Source organism: Oryctolagus cuniculus, chromosome 3, assembly GCF_964237555.1.
Source record: "Oryctolagus cuniculus chromosome 3, mOryCun1.1, whole genome shotgun sequence".
NCBI lineage: Eukaryota > Metazoa > Chordata > Mammalia > Lagomorpha > Leporidae > Oryctolagus > Oryctolagus cuniculus.
The window spans coordinates 124,969,721-124,990,813 of record NC_091434.1 but is presented as its reverse complement, the minus strand read 5'-3'; the positions used below and the strand labels follow the sequence as shown (position 1 = coordinate 124,990,813).

Here is a 21,093-nt window from a genome sequence, read left to right as displayed (position 1 = left end):
CTACTACATAGATTTACTGATAGTAGTAAATTGAGCATTTCCTTTTCCTTTAATATTTTATTTATTTGAAACAGACAGAAAATGACAAATGACACAGAGAGATCTCCTATCTGCTAATTCATGCCTACATGAGCTGAGCCTGGGCCAAGCTGAAACCAGGAACTAAGTTACCCAAGTGGGTGTTAGAGACCCAAGTACTTAAGCTGTCACCTGCTATATCATATGGTGTGCCTTTTTTTTTACTTTCTTCCTTTAAATTTCAATTTGTGCAACTATTAACTCTGAGCTAAGTAGTCACTAAAACCATACCAGCTGCAGTGGCAGGTCAGTCTAGCAGTTAAGACACCTGCATCCTACAGTAGAGTGCCTGGGTTCAATTCCAAGCTTCGGATCCTGACTCTAGCTTCCTGCTGATGCAGACTCTGGGAGGCAGCACTGAAGGTTCAAGTCATTAGGTCTCTGCCTCCCATGTGGGAGACTTGGGTTGCATTCCCTGCTCCCAGCTTTGAATCTGTTCAGCTTCTGCCATTGTGTGCATTTGAGAAGTGAAACAGTAGATGAAAGAGTGTGCTCTCTCTCTCTTGCTCTCACTCTCTCTCTCCCTCCCTCCCTTTCTCCTGGTCCCTCTCAAATAGAGGAATAACATTAGAAAAACCAAGCAAAATATATCAGCTGAAAGAAAAGAAGTGACAGCATGTGATGATGTCATAATCTTTCTTCTCAACGTGACCGTACTACTTTCTTCATATGTCATATTTTTCTTATCCAGAAGCTAAGATTTAAGTGATTAAAAACATTTCATGATTGCAAGTCACTTGCTTAATTAATAACCCATGTGAGTGATATGATTTACTGTTAAAAATATTTTTTAGAATTTATAGTGCTGTTTTAATTCTATTTAAGCATCACATTTTATTTCTCTGAGGAAGTTTGGTCATTATCAAGATTTAATATCTTTTTGGTGGAATCAATTCAAGTATTTTGTAATTTTCATAAATTATATAGCATAGCAAAGTTGAATTTATCTCCAGACAGTATTTATGAATCTTTCTGGTTGAAAGGTGAATTTAAAGATGGAATAGTTTTTTTTTTTTTTTTTACCCTCTCATGCAAATTTCATGTGGCTCTGAAATTATCATATGGACTGATTTTGTGATAAACTTTGTGCATATCAAAAGGGAGAGGATGCAGCTGTGTTTCCTGGTAGGCTTTCACCTCCAGATGCATCAGGGAAATCGAGAACAAGTGCAGTGAGCTGTCAGAGCATGTCAGTGGGTCTGGAGGAGGTGTCTTGCTGGGGCTGGGGCCAAAGCCATCAGTGACAAGAGCACCTGCGTTTATTACACTTCTCTCCAATACATCTCACCTCGGATGTTGCTCTGCTTTATTGAATTTGGCCTAATGTACTTGAGGAAGAGCAAATGCTGCTGGAGGTCATTTTAGTCTGTTGGTTTGCATTTTTTTGTTCAGTATTTAGCGGTATGCTGATTTAGAAATGTCAGGTGGCTAAGGCGGCTGAAGCAACAACACTGCACGTTGTGTCATTCCATCACTCCCCAGATAAACAAGCTCTGCTTAGTTATAGTATCTAAAATAAAGAATTGCACTCTCAGCCATTAGGAAATTTAGATGCACTGGGTATTTATATGAGGGGGGGTTCAAAAAGTTAATGGAAACATGGAAATTAAAAAAAAAATTATTTTGGTCACAAGAAAATTTTGAAATCCGTGCATAGTTTGTTTTTAATGCACGTTTTCATGCACTTTCTGGAGACATTATCATATGCACAAGTTACTTTTTAAGATTTTTTTTTTTAGAAAAGCAGAGAGGGAGGGGGGAAGAGAGAGAGAGTGAGTGAAGGATCTTCCCTCCACTGGTTCATTCCCCAAATGATCCCAACAGCCATGACTGGACCAGTCCAAAGCCAGGAGCCAGGAACTCCAACCTAGTATCTCATAGGGGTGGCAGGACCCCAAGCAACTGGACCATCTTTTGCTGTTTTCCCAGGCACATTGGCAGGAAGCTTGATTAGAAGTGGAGCAGCCAGGACTTGAAACAATACTCTGATAGAAGATGCTGCATTACGATGTTGGTCCCTAAGCTTGTCTTCTGATTCCATTTTCCATGAATATTTTTAAGTACCCTCATATTTGTTATTCAGGAAAACATGTCATTAATGTAGACATTTTTACTGGGGCAGACTCAGTGAGCCATTACTTAAATATAAATGTGGATATGTCTGTTGACATGTCTTTGGCCACAGAAGGATTGTTCCATCAAAATAGAGCATCACTGAGCATTGCATTCACTGATACCCACTGCTGCAGGTGTGTGTGCCTCCTAAGTAACAAACACACAGGCTGCACTCTACAGATTAGCATGCCCCTTCCACACTGCCCCCTCATTGGCTTGTGACTGGTTAAAGTGCTGATCCCTGAGAGAATGCTTGGTGCTTGATTCCTAGAATCAGTGTTGCAATGTCATATTGTGAATTAGCAACATGTGCAACCATGTAGTTGCACTGGTGACATTTGCTCAACAGAAGAGGAGAAACCTCACAGCACACAGCTATGGAAATGTATGGGGCAAGCACGTGCCATTCCCAACATCAGACCATTGATAGCATTGCCCCTTCTCCCTGCTGCCATGTCCATCCATCTGAGGATGTGGCAAGAGAAAAGCAAGAGTCTCTGTGCATTGTATAATGTGAAATGAAGTGATCTGTGTGGACCCTGGTGGAAATTCAGTAGCCTATGTGCAATACCGTCTAGATCCACAGAATGGAAATAGAAAGTCTGATAGATGATCTTTCCAGCCTTAAAGATATTTTACCTGCATGTACATATTATGTGTGACAATTACATTTATTTTCATGCCTAATGTCTTTTCCCCAGATCCGACATAACATCTTTCCAAATAAACTGCAATTACACAGGGGAAATCTTGTGAAGATGTGGGCTTGTGAAACTAATTTTTAGAACTTTATTTACTTCTTTTATTTTTTTCTGTCATGAGCCCACCCCCCACCTAGCCCCACCCCCAGCCAAACCTGTTCTGTTTGTATCAAAATAAACTGAAGTTACTGCAGACTTCCAATCTGCTGGGAAAACACTACATCAACTTGATCACTCATAAAATTTGAAGATATCAGCCACCACCACCAAAAATGTCTGCTCCTGTTCATAAGCTGGTAGGAAACTGACATTCCTGATCTCAGGGGAAGCACATCAAACTCAGCACTGCCAGTGGCAAGGCCAGACAGACTTAGCACACACATGAATTTTGTGCTCTGGCACTTCATAAACTCATGATCCGTGGCATAGGTAGCCACACACACAGGTGCACCACCACAGTCTTCTCACGGAATAGAGACTTAGAATTTATCCATGTCCATGCCCTCCTGAAGGATTTTCCTGACACAGAGCTTTCCACTCGAACAGCTATCCCATAATATATCTCATAGCATAGTAGGAGGTATATATCCTTTCCACAATTATAAAGTGATTGGAAAATCATCTCCTACATTTAGTACCTGAAGCCATAGTATATGGAGGCTGGTACTTATTATTACATCAATGGCAAAGCACAGACAGAAAGGTAATGCCTTTTAACATTACATGCATTTCTGATTATCAGGCCTAATTTGTCAAGTAAGTTTATTGTTTCAATGTCAAATAATATTTTGATCATTTTTTCTTAGGAAAAAAATCAAACATGTGACTTCTAATGTTCCCCATAAAAGTTATTTATGGGAAATTGTTCTGATTTATTTTTGAGACAAGCAGCAGACCTGAAGGCTCCAGCAGGCAGGTCCCATGAGTGTCTCCATCCAGTTGATATGTAATAAACACCTGGAAGTGTCACTCAGTGAGCGCTTCTCCCATGAAAACAGATGATGAAGGACCACCTGGCTCCTCGTGAGTTTTCCTTTCCTGCTCTGTGAAATCAGATCTTTATAGCTCCAAAATTGTTTGAAGGAACATTGGTGCTAGTTTATATTCAAGGCGGGGAAGAGCAAAATCACCCATTCAGCAAAATCATGTCTCTTCTTGGAGAAGCTGAGAGTTGGACGCCTTTAATACATCCCCATTGCCCCTTATAGTGTTTTCTGCCTCCCTCATATTCAAGCAAAGTTTCTGAAATGTTTATTTACAACTTTGCCTACCTCAGTTGAAGCTCATTTCGTCGTATACTGGTCTCTGTTGGGTTGATAATGGGCAATTGAAGCAGAATAGTTTTCTTCTTTGTTTGGATTTTTTTTCTATTGGCGAAATGCATCAATAGTGATACTGTCTTCCTTGTTTCTTTTCAAAAAATATTAACATTAAGAGAACAGATTCCATGTATTTCATAGGTACAGTTCTGTCTTTATTTTTTAAAAGATTATTTATTTATTTATTTGACAGATAGAGTTACAGAGAGAGAGAGAGAGAGGTCTTCCTTCCGTTGGTTTGCCCCCCAAATGCCCGCCTTGGCCGGTGCTGTGCTGATCCGAAGCCAGGAGCCAAATGCTTCCTCCTGGTCTCTCATGCGGGTGCAGGGCCCAAGCACTTGGGCCATCCTCCTCTGCACTCCTGGGCCACAGCAGAGAGCTGGACTGGAAGAGGAGCAACCGGGACAGAATCCGGCACCCCAACCGGGACTAGAACCTGGAGTACCGGCGCCGCAGGTGGAGGATTAGCCTAGTGAGCCAAGGCACTGGGCCTGTCTTTATTTTTTTTTAACAAATTTATTTATTTATTTGAAAAGCAAAGAGAGTGAGATAGAGTGAAAGCCATCTTCTCTTCCATGATTCATTTCCCAAATGCCTGCAGAAGCCAAGACAGGGCTGGGCCAATGCCAGAACTCTATGTGGGACTCTCACATAGATGGAAGAGACCTAAGCAGATAGGCCTTCTTCAACTGCTTTCCCAGGCATATTAGCAGGGAGCTGAACTGGAAGCAGAGCAGTCAAGTGCAAGTGGCTGCCTAGCCAGCTGTGCCCTAATACCCACTCCAACCATCTTTTAAAGGGGGAAGTACAATATGACATCATTTTTCCCATGCATCCCAGAGAGAGTGGCCCTGAGAGTTACACCACTTGGGAGCTCCACGTTAGAAGCAGTGATTTGATTCTCCCAGCACTTCCAGCTGTCAACATTTATAACTCAGGAAACAAAATGATGGCAGTATCGTTGATGTGGCATTGGAATCCTAATTGTTAGAGAAGACACACAACCCCGATCATTCTGGAAAAGGAAGCAGTATTCCCTGAAAATTCCAGGGCCTGATCTGAGGGACAGGAGACTTCAGGAAGCTGTTTGTGTCTTTCCCAAAGCCCAGGTGCCACTGAGCTAAAGTGACAGGGTGGTGGTGCTGAGCAGCCACAGAGGAAGTTCTGGTTCTCTGGAAGAAAACTCACCCAGGCACGCTGATGCTGTGATGCTCCTTAAAGCCTGATGAACTGGTTTTGATTTCTCTGGGACTCTGGCTATAAACAGGAAGGGTCATAGAAGGAGGTGAGAACTCTCTTGAGCAGAGAGAATATCAAAACCTTCCCCCAATTATTGTTGGTAGATTCCCACTCTGTTCTCATCCTGTTAACAAGTTTCCTCTTATCCTGGGGAATGGGACTTGAATACAAAGTCACTTCAGCAGGAAGGCAATTTTGTCAAAGAGGAGTAAGAAGAGTGCAGTCTTAATTTAACTTCCAAGTCCATCTCCAGAGTCTTAGGCTAAAGAGCAAAGATCGTCCCTCAGGTCCTGTCTTCTGTGTGTAGAGGGACTGAGCAATCTACACTCGACATAAGCACTGGCTGCCCAGGTCCACCTGCAAGGAAGGACTCGATGTGCCGTAGCTGGGAGTGCTCCAGTCGGTCAGCTTTCACCTGCCTGCTCCTTCAGGACCTGCTGAGCTGCAGAGAAACGGTTGACTGAGGGCGTTTCCTTCTCAGAGGGATCCACATTCCGTGACTGACGGCAGCAAAACACGTGGGCATTTCCCCAAAGGGAAACGTCCTTGATCAGTTACAGCAGCTCTGGGGCTGTGCGAGGCCAGTACAGTATCTGTTTGTACTTCCTCTCCCTTCAGTTCATAGGTGCTGTTCCCAAGGACTACTTGTAAAAACAGTCTCTGCTCTAACTCCATCTCAGTGCATGCTTGTTGAAGAATCCAACACAGCCATTAATACTTGATGGTGAAGCCTTGATGACCACCTCTCTTCCCTCTAGTGGTTTCCTTGGAGGCAGGTGTCATGTCTCATGTATCTACACCCTCTCTGGGCCTACTGCAGGTTCTCTGCTATAGTTAGTGTAGCGAGTTTTCAACCAATGCCTAAGAAATGAATGGAAATGAATGGAAGTGAATGAATGTAGAATTCCTAATGGTACCTGTGACACTTGTAGCTTTATGATTGTAGGCAAGGCATGTGCCTCCCCTGAGCCTCAGTTGTTCCACCTGCCTAATGGGCTTGATAGTCAATATCTCACAAGACACTTTTTTTAAAATGATATATTTATTTATTTGAAAGGCAGAGTTACAGAGAGAGATAGGGGGAGAGAGAGAAGGAGAGAGAAAGAGAGAGAGAGAGAGAAGAAAAAATTGCATCTAATTATTTTTAGTTAAGGCAATTTCTTGAACAAAATATAGTTTTAACTCTTCATATTGGGGAAATAAGTTAATAGAAAACTCTATGCTATCTAAAGGAATCAGCCCTAGAAGGCAGCCTGATACTTGTTTGCAATCTTTGCATGTAGGGAGCAGATGTCTTATCATGGTTCAGAGTGTGAATTGCTTAAACAGGCTTTTGGGAGAATAAGTGATGCCAACATGCCCCAGGGCTGCAGAGAGTCTGCAGTTCCATGCCTTGGGGCCTGCGCAGGTACCCACAATGGAGACTGCCTATGAGAGCCTCAGAACACTGTGTTGTCACTGCCATCTGCACTCCAATGGAGAGTTTGGGTTTGCTTAAAATAGTGAGACTGCTCTCCTCTCAACTAGGGGTCAGTGCACCTACAATTTCCATTCTTAATACCCCACTGTCTCTCTTCTAGATAAATGAATGTATCACACACTCACAAAAGGAAGGAGGCAAGGATAGACAAAGAGATAAAAATGAGAAAAACAATTTCATAGTACAGCATCCTCTTAAAAAAGTAGTAGGAGGAGTGCTAATGTTTCAGAAACCTCAGAATTTGGAAGACATTGTGAGAAAGAATTAGAAATCCGGGACTGGCATTGTGGTATAGCACGTTAAGCCCCTGTCTGTGACACTTGCATCCCATATGGATGCCAGTTCAAGTCCTGAATGTTCTACTTCCGATCCAGCTCCCTGATAACACTCCTGGAAAACCAGCCGAGGATGAATCAAGTGCTTGGGTTCCTGTACCCATGTGGGAGACCCAGATGAAGCTCATGGCTCCTGGCTTTGGCCTGGCCCAGCCCTGGCCAGTGAGGCTATTTGGGAAGTGAACCAGTGGATGCAAGATTCTCTCCTATCAAACAAAATTTAAAAAAAACATAAAACAAATATAAATTCATATATGTATATATATATATCTGATAAATTGGATTTTTATTAGATAAATAAATATTTGTGTAAGACCAAGCTTCAAATAGTTTATGGTTATATTTTTTTAAAGATTTATTTATTTATTTGAAAGTCAGAGTTACACACAGAGAGAAGGAGAGGCAGAGAGAGAGAGAGAGAGAGAGAGAGATCTTCCACCCGCTGGTTCACTCCCCAGTTGGCTGCAACAGCTGGAGCTGCGCTGATCCGAAGCCAGGAAGGAGCCTGGACCTTCTTCCAGGTCTCCCACGTAGGTGCAGGGGCCCAAAGACTTGGCCATCTTCTACTGCCTTTCAGGCCATAGCAGAGAGCTGGATCAGAAGTGGAGCAGCTGGGAATTGAACCGGCACCCATATGGGATGTGGGCACTGTATGCAGCAGCTTTATCCGCTATGCTACAGTGCCAGGCCCTCATGGTTATATTTTAATTCCATTCTCCATGAACTTTTTGAAGCCTCCTCATGAGGTGACTTCATAAAGCATGTGGAAAATGCATATTATGAAAAATGTATGCAAATAATTCAATTCATATTTGCTCCCAAATAAGTGTATGTTTCTATTTAATTTTTATACAAGTTTTGAAGAAACTGGATACTAAAAGCCCTTTAACCTAATATATATGCCAACATTCTCAGCAGGAAAATGTGAATGATGGTGTGCTCAGCTTGCCTCATGTTTACCAAAGAATAAAAGTACTCTACATATGTCCATATTTTGTTATGATGAGCATGATGATTGTTATTATTCCTAAACTTGACTAAGGTATCATAAAGTGTGGGATTAATGCCTATCCATAGCTTTATATTTTCTAGTAAAAATAATATGTGTTTAATTGATACTGGTAGTATATGTTAAAATCTCCAGAAAAGGTAAAACCATGGGTCTCAGGCAAATAGAAAATAAACTCATTTCAAGTGTCTTATGTTATTCATCAATTGAAGAGGAAACATGTAAGATGTTGTACTAGATAGTATCTGGACAAAAGCATATGTACAGGCAGCTTAACAAGAATGCGAATTTTGGCCGGCGCCGCGGCTCAGTAGGCTAATCCTCCGCCTAGCGGCGCCGGCACACCGGGTTCTAGTCCCGGTCGGGGCGCCGGATTCTGTCCCGGTTGCCCCTCTTCCAGGCCAGCCCTCTGCTGTGGCCAGGGAGTGCAGTGGAGGATGGCCCAGGTGCTTGGGCCCTGCACCCCATGGGAGACCAGGAAAAGCACCTGGCTCCTGGCTCCTGCCATCGGATCAGCGCGGTGCGCCGGCCGCAGCGCGCCGGCCGCGGCGGCCATTGGAGGGTGAACCAACGGCAAAGGAAGACCTTTCTCTCTGTCTCTCTCTCTCACTGTCCACTCTGCCTGTCAAAAAATAAAAAAAAAAATAAAAAAAAAAAAATTAAAAAAAAAAAAAAAAGAATGCGAATTTTGGATGAAGAAAGTTATTAAGTTGAATTCAAGCCAGTTAATATTCAGTGGACCCTTTTCAGAATTACTTGTCATACTGTAAAGAAACTGCTTGTATCTCTTCTGGCAAATGTCATCAATGCTTTTTGCTTTATGTCCAAATTTTAGCTAATTTTTTTTTGACAACAGAAGTCCCACTCGTATTTGATGCCAAGTCCCTAGTAACCTTTCTGCCTTTCTGCCATCAATTCTATGAAGGAAGCTGGAATAAGAAAGAGCCCCAAGGTGATTATGGCATAAAGGCATTGAAATGTCAAGGCAATGTTAATGACGGGATTGTGAGAATGGCTCAACCTCCACCTGCTACTGACTGTCCTTTCAGAGACTCCAGGGTCATTTTACATCTTGTGGTTTTCTGGGTTTATCCATAAAATAATTCTGTATCAGGTGAAACTATGAGTAAAGAAATTCTTGCAGTTTATAATTACAGTATTTTGTTTCATCTATTTATCTCTTTGAATGAACCTATGGCTTAGTTTCTGAGAAATATCTATTCTAGGGAGGGCTGAGATTTGTTAACTGGTGGAGGAGGATTTAGAAAAAAGATGGCTGATTGTTTGTGTATTTGTTTTAATCATTGTGTATATGTTAAAACTGCTGCTACCTTTGATTTTGGAATCTGGGTGGCGAATTTTCCCAGTTGGTTATTGACTTTAAGCAAAGAAATTCAGAGGAAACAAACCGATCCATTCTAAGTTCAGGGACAGGAAAGAAAGAAGGTGGTGGGAGAGAGGTGGGAAGGACAGGAAACAGAGGGAGAGAGAGTGAGAGGGAAAAAAGAAAGCAGTGCTGTTCTGATCTAATTTTTGAAAAAAATATGGACTTGGCACATTCAGCATTGTTCAGTGAATAAATTCATTATTTACACCACTGAAATGTTCATTTGTTTTATTTATTTGAGAGGCAGACAGGAAAGAGACAGACTGGTTCACTCCCTAAATGTCTTCAACAGCTGAGGCTGGACCAGGCCAAAGCCAGGAATTGGGAACTCCAGCTGGATCTCTCATATTGGTGACAGGGTACCAACTACTTGAGCCATCACCAGCTGCCTGCACAGATGTGCAATAGCAGAAAGCTGAAATTGAGAGTGGAATTAGAATGCTGGTGTCCAATGTGGCATTTTAACCTCTAAATTGAATGTCTGCCCCAAGAAAGGAGTTCTTGAGCACTGGAATTTTGCTTGAGTGTGTATAGGAAAGAGCAGGCACTTATGAGAGACACAGAAGCTTTTGTGCCGTGCTCAAGGCAGGCACAAAGAATTGAGAAGCTTCGCCGAAAGTGATGAACATTTGTTGAACTGACACATGAAGTTTTTCTGAGAAAGGCTCAGAATGATGGTAGTAAAGTTTTTGAGAGTCAATTCATACTCCATCCAAGGAAACATCATCATAATGAACCCACTTGATACCAAGGACCACCTGAAGAGTCTCATCCAAAATTGCTTCTAGCCAACTAATGGTCTGAGTTGTCAAGAAGAATGATACACAAGCCAAGGATGAATGCATTCCCATTTATTGTGTGATGAAAGAAACCATGTAAGAGATCAGATCAGGGGAACAAAGTAGAAGAATCATTTAGTTATGGTATTGGCTCAAATTGTCTGTTGTAAGAGCTCATTCTGGGATTTGTGGATGCAGAACTGTGTGCAGGTCTCAAAGTTCACCAGATCTGGTTTTAGTCCTGGCTCTGCCCCTGAAAAATCTAACTCTTGTCTCTCACCAAAACAGTCTCTCCTATGCTAAGTTTTCTCAGTTATGGAATATGAGTATGCAGAACATCTTCTTCTCAATGAGAATTCAATGTGTGTAGTGTGCAATTTCTAGTATACAAGTGGTATGCTTGATCTCTCTCATATATATATAGATACATATAAATATATAAATATAAATGCATATAGATATATAGATACATATAGATATATAGATACATATAGATATATATGTATATACATAAATATAGATACATATATGTATAAATTTAGAATTAATGGCATACTTCTGATTCTCCAAGAGTTTGCAGGATAAGCTTGAATCTCTAAAAAGTGACTATAAGTTTGTGGATACTACTACATGTTTTTTGTTGTTCTTACAACTTTTCAATGAAGTGTTGACAGGTCAAGATACAAACAAGTGAAGAGTGATAGTAAAAAAAAATTTAATATGTCCAAGGGCCAGCCAGACAACATGGATGAATGAAGTGGTCACACCTTAAAGGAGCTGACTCTAGTGCAGCTTCAGTTGAGGTTTGTCAGTTCAGGGAAACAAGTTCATTGTCCTTAGGGCTTCTGATAGTTTGCTAGAAGACTTAACAAGAATTTCAGTAGTATTCATCTTTAAAAAAACTAATTAACAGAATCGAGCATTGGGTGGATGGAAGTATAAGTGAAATATAATGTGAGTGGGGATGGATGCAGGTACATATGTGTTTGTGATTTAAGGGATGGAGTAGCAAGGGTAGTGCAGCAAGCACATGGGGGAAAATGACATACCAAATAAATGTACCACGTGTGAAGAGGTTCAATGTCTGGATAGAACCTTTCATTCTGGGGAGCTGGAAGTGGTACAGCATGCAGGAAGCACTGGAGTAAGAGTGGGGAGTGTGGGAGGCAGAAGTTGTTGAGTAAGGGGAGGTCATATATCTTTGTAGAGTAGTGCAAGGAATTTCAGCTGATCCTAGAACACTGATTAGTCTCTGAAGGGCATCAAAAAGAAATAGAATCCAACTTTCAAGTTTGCATACATTCTGGCTTCAAAGTGGTGAATGGATAGAAAGAGTCTAAAAGTAGAATGTTGTTGCAGGGGTTAAGGTAGAGGTGAGGGGCCCTGTACCAAGAGCGTGACTGAAAGAAGCACTTGCATCCAGAGACGCATGGGCTGGGATGGGGAGAAGGATGGCTATGAGTGAGGTGGGAGGGGTGGGGAGAGATTTTGGCTTTGTTTCTGTGCAGTATCTAAGTTTCACAGCAGATGCATACCTCAAACAACACTAAATATAGTAGGTAATGTCATCAGAAAATGCAGGGAACTGGCCACCATTCTGTGTGTGTTTGTGTGTGTGTGTAGCTGTGGGATGGGTTTTTTTTTTTAAATATTGAATGCTTAATAAGTATACACATTAAAATGGAACTTGACCTCCAAATTAAAATGAAACTTAACCTCCTTTTATCCTTTGTAAAAATGAAAAGCATCCAGAAGAAAGCTGGTATTTAGTTCATCGTGCAGTTGAGGTCATGTCGTATTTTGTCAGCATCTGGAACTGAAATGTCTGCTTATTTGGGGCAGTCTCTCCAGGCTCTGTGTGTCTCAAACCTCAAGGAGTGCATTTCTTCTTCTAGGGGAACCACCTCCATCACCTTCTCCTCCATTTATAAACTTGTTGACTAAGTCACATGCAAGCAAATGTGCCATAGATCTTGCATTCTCTACCTCTGCTGGAAGAAAAGTGACACTAACAAGATAGATGAAGAGTTATTCAAATCCACTGTGGGGAGTGACTGCAAAATAAGGAAAACAAAAAAAACACGAAGCATTTGCTTGCATAAATCCTCCCCTCTTTATTCTGCACAGTCTCTAGGAAAGAAAGGCTGTGTCTTCCTGTGTGATGTGCGTGTGTGACTAATTGATTTATCTTGTGGGTAAAAGGAGATTTCCTAAACGAAATTGAGACCGACAGAAGAATGCAATTTGGGTTTGGCCTCCTAGCCTGCTTGGGTATCACTTACCAGAACTGAAAACACTGACACAGTGAAGTTTTAGCATTGCTTCAAATAAGAGATTTGATTTATCTCTTAGTGATGTGCTCTTTTCACCTTTAGATGCAGGGGTGATTTTAAAAGGCTGCCCCCCTGAACCCTACATGTCATCCCACCATCCTGGTTTGTTTTTTTTTTTTTTTTTTTTTTTGCCAGGATGCCTGGCAAAAAGAATTTCCTCTGAAAGACTATTTTGGATATTATTATTATTATTAGAAAGTGAGAGAGTGAGTGAGTGATCTTCCCATCCCCTGGTTCACTCCACAAATGCCAGCAACAGCTGGGGTTGAGCAGGATTGAAACCACGAGTCAAATATTCAATCTGGGTCTCCCATGTAGGTTCCAGGAATACAAGTACTTGTGCTATATTACTGGTGGCCTCTCAGGGTATGCATCAGCTGGATGATGCAATTAAAAGCAGAGCCAGAAGTCAAGCCCTGTCACTCTCATAAAGGATGTGTCATTCCAAGTGGTGTCTCTTTTCTTTCTTTTTAAGTCAGAGTGAGAGAGCTAGAGTGAGAGCGAGAGCGAGAGTGAGAGCGAGAGAGAGACATCTTCCATGTGCTAATTCATTCCTCAAATGGCTGTAATGGCCAGGGCTGGGCCAGGCCAAAACCAGGAGCCAGGAGCTTCAGCTGGGTCTCCCAGTGGTTAGCAGGGATCAAAGCACTTGAACCCTCTTCTGCTGCTTTCCCCGCTGCATTAGCAGGGAATTTTATCATAAGTGGAGCAGCCAGGACTCAAACCGATGCCCATATGTCATGCTGCATTGAAGACAGTGGCTTAACCCACTGCATCACAGTGCCAGCCACCCAAGTGGTATCTTTTCTTTTTATAGAATTTTATATATTTATTTTAAAGACAGAGTTACAGAGAAGCAGAGGCATAGAGAGAGAGAAAGGTCTTCCATCCACTGGTTCACTCCCCAGATGGCTGCAAAGGTAGTAACTGGGTCGATCCGAAGCCAGTAGCCAAGAGCTTTTTCTGGGTCTCCCAGGTGGGTACAGGGGCCCAAGGACTTGGGCCATCTTCTACTGCCTTCCCAGGCCATAGCAGAGAGCTGGATCAGAAGTGGAGCAGCCAGGTCTTGAACCAGCACCCATATGGGATGCCGGCACTGCAGGCGGTGGCTTTACCCACTATGCCACAGCGCCGGCCCTCCAAGTAGTGTCTTAATCTCTGTATCAAATGCTCTCCCCCAGGAATTCTTTAGGTTTCCTTCTAACATGCATCGTTGTTTCTTTTTTTTACATCTATCTTCCATGCATGAGATAACACAATGAGAATTCTCATGTGACCCACGTTTATTTTTATCTGGTAATCTATGATGTATAATGTTGTAGAATATGAAATTAGAACTGAATAAGGCTCGTGCATATACTAAGGATACAAAAAATAAATGTCAAGTCAGTCTGTCCTTTGATCCTTTCCCTTCTGCCTTCTCTCCAGCAGCACATTTGGTAGATTGTGAAGACTTGGACTTGTCCTCCACCCACCCATGTGTGCGCGCACACTTTATCACATCTTAGTCTAGCAACTAATCAACTAAAATACGTTTCCATGAAGGGGATCAAATGGGAAATGCAGCGTTTGTTATCTCATGCCAGGAATATAAGTGTTAAAGGAGAAGCAAAGAAGCAAATTTAAAAAAAAAAAAAAAAAGAATAGGCCACTTAAAGAATTTGAAATATAATGTGGGGGTCTGCACTGTGGAGTAGTGGGATAAGCTCCCATTTGTAGCACTGGTATCTCATTCGGGAGCAGGTTTGTATCTTGGCTGCTCCTCTTCTGATCCAGCTCTCTGCTATGCCCTGGGAAAGCAGTGTAAGGTGGCCCAAGTCCTTGGGCCCCTGCATCTGCATGGGAGACCCAGAAGAAGCTCCTGCTTCCTGGCTTTGGATCGGCCCAGCTCCCAAAGACTGTTCTCTCTGTCCCTCCCTCTCTCTCTGTAACTCTACCTCTCAAATAAATAAGTGTATTTAAAAAAAAAAAAAAAAAAGAAATGTAGTGCTGGTGCCGTGGCTCACTTGGCTAATCCTCCGCCTTGCGGCGTCGGCACACCGGGTTCTAGTCCCGGTCGGGGTGCCGGATTCTGCCCCGGTTGCCCCTCTTCCAGGCCAGCTCTCTGCTGTGGCCAGGGAGTGCAGTGGAGGATGGCCCAAGTGCTTGGGCCCTGCACCCCATGGGAGACCAGGAAAAGCACCTGGCTCCTGGCTCCTGCCATCGGATCAGCGCGGTGCGCCGGCCGCAGCGCGCCAGCTGCGCCGGCCATTGGAGGGTGAACCAACGGCAAAAAAAGGAAGACCTTTCTCTCTGTCTCTCTCTCTCACTGTCCACTCTGCCTGTCAAAAAAAAAAAAAAAAAAAAAAAAAAAGAAATGTGTGTGCTTTAAGAGAAGCTTGGGACTCTGCCTTCCTGGGTTCACTCAGAATTCCCAGTGCCAAATAAATGCCTGCTGATGGGATTTCATTTAATATCTTGGTTTGTTGTTTCTCAAAATGCATTTTTCTGGCATCAAAGAGGGCAGACTGGTAGAATCGTACATTTCCAATGGAAACAGGACACTCAGAAAGCTTTGATTTTACCCTGAAAGTCAGAAGCTGCACCCTAACCCACGTCTCTGCACTGTGCTACATATGCTTTAGGAAGTGCCTCTGTCATGTCGAGCCTACCAGCCTGCTTCTACCTTTGCCAGAAGGGGAGTCCCATCGTGAGTCTCCTACTTCAGATTACAGTCTTCTGTAGACTGTGTACAGACCTGTTTTACTATATTTGCAGTGGACTTGGACATCTGAAACTTCACCCTTAAGGCCTGTGAAGTTCTGGATTCCACAAAACTATAGGCTGTCTCCTTCTTGAAGGAGATGCCACCGTTCCCAGCCTAGAAGTACATGCATTTTTTCCAGATTCTTTGATGTCCTCTCAGTAGAAACTTTTTAGTGGAAAAGTTCAGCGCAGTTTGGCAATGGAACAACAGTTAACTTTACCAATGTGGCTAGGAAACCTAAAATTATTTCATCCTAAAAACTGAAATACGGTTTTTCTTTTATTTATTTGTTTTTTGCCTGCAGGAGGAACATCATCAAGACAGAAAGGCTTCCTAGGATGCATCCGCTCCTTACACATGAATGGACAGAGACTGGACCTGGAGGAGAGGGCAAAGGTCACATCTGGAGTGAGGCCAGGTTGCCCTGGCCACTGCAGCAGCTATGGCAGCATCTGCCACAATGGGGGCAAGTGTGTGGAGAAGCATAGTGGCTACCTGTGCGACTGCACCAACTCACCATATGAAGGGCCCTTTTGCAAAAAAGGTATGCCAGACGCTTTGTTAAAAATGTTAATTTCAGGAACCCACACCAGCATCACATATGGGCTCCAGTCCAAGTCCCAGGGGCTCTACTTTCGATCCAATCTCTGCAAATGTACCCTGGAAAGCAGCAGCAGATGACCCAAGTGTTTGGGCCCTTGTGGGGAGGGAACTCAAGAAGCTCCTGGATCCTGTCTTTGGTCTGTCCCTGCCTTGGCTGTTATGGCTCTTTGGGGGAATGAACCTGCGGAGGGAAGATCTCATCCTCTGTCTTTCCCTCTCTCTCTGTCACTCTGCCTTTCAAATAAATAAAATAAATCTTTAATATTTTTATTTCTTGAAGGCAGAATGACTGAGAGAGAGGAGAGACAGAGAGATTCCATTTGCTGATTGACTGACCTAATGGCCACAGTGGTTGAGGCTGAGCCAGACCAAAGCTAGGAGCCTGGAACTCCATCTGAGTCTCTTGCTGTCTTCCCAGTCCCATTAGCAGGAACTGGATTAGGAGAAGAGCAGCTGGGACTTGAACCTGCCCTGATCTGGGATGCTGGCATTTCAGACAGTGGCTTAATGTGCTGCGCCACAAACTGGTGCCAGGCACTTGTTTAGCTCCCTTGTGTAATGCAGGTATAGGCTGTGGTCAGGGTACACAGTACCCAGAGCCATGGAAAGCCCTCATCATTTACTCTCCCTCTATTTCCCTTGGTGTAGACACTCAGCATCATTGCATGGACTCATTATCCTCACCTGTGTCCATTGCAGACACAGTTGAACTGCATGGGTAATTACAGCACAGCACACTGTGGATGACAGTGAAGCCACCTGAGGACTGGAAATGATGGCCTCTCACTTCTGGTGTGTCAGCCAAATGTTAGTGACACAGTGATATTTTCTGTTCTATTCCTTCATCCACAAATGTCACCAAAGGACCATAGAATCTAACGCTGAAGAACCCTTAAAAATGCTAAGTCACCTAATTTTTTTTGCGAGAAAGAGCATAGGTACACGAGTAAATGCAATATTGGGTATCTAGTGAAATATCCCTATTTTCTAGATGTTGCCTAAGACATTTAAATTCTCTACTAATTTTAATGTATTTATTTACTTGTTTGTGTGCTTAAAATTTATAAGGCTGAAAGACAATGAAACAGGAACAACACTAATTGCCATCTTCTAATTCGGTCCCCAAATGCCTATCATGACCCATGGCTGGAGCCAAGAATGGACACTAGTAACTCAAAATGGAAGTTGCACATGGGTGGCCTCAGCTCAATTACTTGAGCCATCACTGATGCCTCCCAGGGTTTAACTGGAAATAAGAGTGGAGGCAATTTCAAACACAGGCACTCCAATAAAGGACAAAGGTGTCCCAACAGGCAGCGTAACTGCCAGGCCAATCACCCACCTTAAAAATCTCTGCTTAGAGACTCCTATGCCATTCATGAGTGGATTGGGATTGGAACACAAAAGCCAAAATTCCTGTCTTGGTGCTCTTTCAACACTTCCCTGAGTTTGTAACTTCATTACATTGACAAAATTTATCATGATGACTCCACTTTGTAAAAGGAGTGATGGTCCTAGCATGAATCCATTAGAAAATTCAAGGGAACCACAAAAACTTTAAAAATCTTATTATTCACAGTAGGTAGCTACTTCAGAATGTTTATGGAGAATGCATATTATGAAAAGTGAGTGCACAGATTTCAAATGTTGTTTGCACCATAATAAACTTCTCTTAATTCTGTGTTTGCCATGTATGTTTTGAAGTGCTGTCACATCGACTTAGTAATTCTCAAACTAAAGTACAAAGTATTTGGTATATTATCAATTTTTGCAGTACTTTTAAAATTTATTGATTAGAAGGTAAAGTTTGTTGAGCAAAGAATGTAAGCAACATTTCAATAGGAGCATTTAAACTATTAAAAAAACATTTTAGTCACTATGAGATATGCTTTAAATGCAATTATGGCAACAGTGAATAATTCTTGCTAATTCATTAAAATCCATTTTACAAGCATTTCTACCAAATAGTGTTTTATTTAGTCCAATTTGCTATTGGAACTTAAATACAACAGGAAAAAAAAAAAAAAACCAGCATGCAGAGTTTTCTTTGAAGGAGTCTCTAAACTCTCCATTCTTTCATCTAGTGTTCTCTCCAATTAGTTGGAATTACTGTTTGTTGTTGGTGTTGCTGTTTTTTGGAGAAAATGAATGGCAGATGTTGTAGATCCAACAACACTTGCATCCTGTATGGCAGCTAGAAACAAAGCAGGTCTCATCCCGTAAGTTTACTATGACCTCTGAGCCAGTGCTACTTGATTTTTACATCGGTGATCTCTGTATAGCTTCAGAAAGGTTTGCATGCCACCCTTACAGCAGCAGCATGTGCTAAAAGAAACACAAATACAGAATACACACTCCAAGGCCCACTTAATTCAGGTCCACAAACACTGTTTTACAGCTTCTGTACTCAACTTTTCTGTTTGGAAAAAACAAACAAACAAACAGACTCTCTCTACCCTTCTCCAAGGACATTAGTCAAGCATATCATAGATTATCTTGCTATAAATGTAGCCTAACTGATGTTGCTGCTGTTGGTGGTTCCTTTAATTGAAGGGACGCTTATTACTTCTTATCTTTCCATGTCTCTGTGTCACATGTTGGAACATTCTCCGTGCTTCTTCTCACTTTTTAATTTTTGTTTAAAGATTTTATTTATTTATTTGAGAGGTAGAGTTACAGACAGTTAGAGGGAGAGACAGAGAGAAAGGTCTTCCTTCTGGTGGTTCACTCCTCAAATGGCTGCAACGGCTGGAGCTAGACCAATCGTAGCCAGGAGACAGGAGCTTCTGTCCAGTCTCCCATGCAGGTGCAGGAGCCCAAGCACTTGGGCCACCTTCTACTGCTATCCCAGGCCACAGCAGAGAGCTGGACTGGAAAAGGAGCATCCGGGACTAGAACCAGAGCCCATATGGGATGCCAGCACCACTGGCGGAGGATTAAGCTAGTGCGCCACTGTCCCGGCCCCCCTACCTTTTAGTTTTTATCTATAAGTTGAACGGACAAATGTGTGCTTAGTCTGTTTAGCACACTTTATATTTCATGGTTTCCAAACTTTCCCTCCTTTCTGACAACTCTAAGGGAATGACTCATTCCATATTCGCTAATTGTGCAGTAAGTAAGATGGGCTTTTAAATCAAAACTTTTAACGGTGCCAGTTGCCTCTGGGAATGGTGGCCTGAAACTTATATGGAGAACTATCAGCTAGAAGATGGTCCTCAGCAGAGAGACTCTTCTATAAGCATAGTCATCCTTGATACTTACTAAAGCACAGTAGCTTTTAGAGAAATTAAATGCAAATGAAGCATCTTGGTTGGAGTTAAGGACATTTGCTCATTACCCATGCCTGTGTCAGGGACATGATCTGTTGGCTCACTTTCTGTTTCTGATAATGGTGCATAGCAATAATTATCATACAATGAGCCAGCAGTGAACTAAAACTTGTGAGTACATACCTTACCCTTATACTAATAGGGTAGTCAGGCATTAGTAACAGAGTTTAACAGATGACGGCTTCAGAGGTTTATTGCCTCGCTAGTGAGTGTCAGAGTTGGAGGGCCATCCTGTGTTTTTGGGTGCCTTTTCCTGCATTAGGAGGAAGGTACAGTTAGGAATCCAAGCTGCATATTGCACCCAGGTTCTCCAATATATGATGCAAGTGTTTTAATTGATGTCTTAACTGCTGGGTTAAATGTTCACCCCACTGTGTGACTTTTTCATAATTTACATCGTACCGACTGTGAAATGCAATTACCTTATAGTTTTGATTTGCATTTCCTGAATGACTAATGATGTTGAACATCTTTGCATGCGCTGACTGTCCATTAGTATCTTCTTTGGAGAAATGTCTATTCAAATCCTTTGCCAATTTTTATTTATCTTTTTCTATCGTCCAATTGTAAGAATTCTTGTGGGCCGGTGCCACGGCTCACTTGGCTAATCCTCCGCCTACGGCGCCAGCACCCCGGGTTCTAGTACTGGTTGGGGCACTGGATTCTGTCATGCTGGCTCCTCTTCCAGTCCAGCTCTCTGCTGTGGCCCGGGAGTGCAGTGGAGGATGGCCCAAGTGCGTGGGCCCTGCACCCGCATGGGAGACCAGGAAGAAGCACCTAAGCACCTGGCTCCTGTCTTCAGATCAGCATACCACGCCGGCCATACAGGCCAATTGGGGGGTGAACCAACAGAAAAAGGAAGACCTTTCTCTCTCTCTCTCACTGTCTAACTCTGCCTGTCCAAAAAAAAAAAAAATTCTTGTGGGTTCTGAATGTAATTCCTTTATTAGATACATGATTTGCAAATACATTCCCATTCTTTGGTTGTAGTTTTATTTCCTTATACTATCATTTGAAGCACAAAAGTTTTAAATTCTGGTAAAGTTTAGTTTAGCCCTGATAAGAAATCTTTGCCTGATCCAAGGTCATGGAGATTTGCACTTAAGGTGGCTTCCAGGAGTTTTATAGACTTAGCTCTTACATTTAGGTCTTTAACCCATGTGGAGTTTTGAGTTTTTTGTTTGTTTGCTGTTTTGAGGTAGAGTTGCAACTTCATGCTTTTGCATAGGACTCTCCACTTGTGCTAACACCATGTGTTGTTGCTTTAAATTGGCCTTTAGCTGCCCCTACTGCATCACTTACATCTTATCTGTGTGTGACAATCTTGGTGTTTTCTTGAAATACTTTTTTCTAATTAAAAATGTTAGATAACATATTTGAGTATTTATTTAAGACTATGCTTTCAAAACTAGTAAAGTTAAAACCCAATTTAATGACCCACAGACAATGATGCTTCTGTAATATTTTATGTCATGATTTAAGTTAATTTTGTTTCGTAATTATTCCTGTAAGATGTGTATATATCTGTAGGCATCATTTTTAATGATTGCAATAGGTTCTGTGTAGCTCAAATGCTTTCTCTTATTTAATGCATTGCCCCTCTGCCACCAGACCTACCTAAATTCAGATTCTGTCTCATG

The 21,093-nt window shown here is 42.3% G+C and overlaps 1 protein-coding gene across 1 annotated transcript in view; it reads left to right on the top strand.

The window, feature by feature from the left end:
- The window catches only part of CNTNAP5 (contactin associated protein family member 5), a 985,000-nt gene that overhangs the window by 828,375 nt on the left and 135,532 nt on the right, over positions 1-21,093 (top strand). Inside the window, exon 18 of the mRNA XM_051848810.2 lies at positions 15,826-16,065. Within this exon, the coding sequence (XP_051704770.2) occupies positions 15,826-16,065 (240 nt within the window). The remainder of the gene's footprint in view (positions 1-15,825; positions 16,066-21,093) is intronic.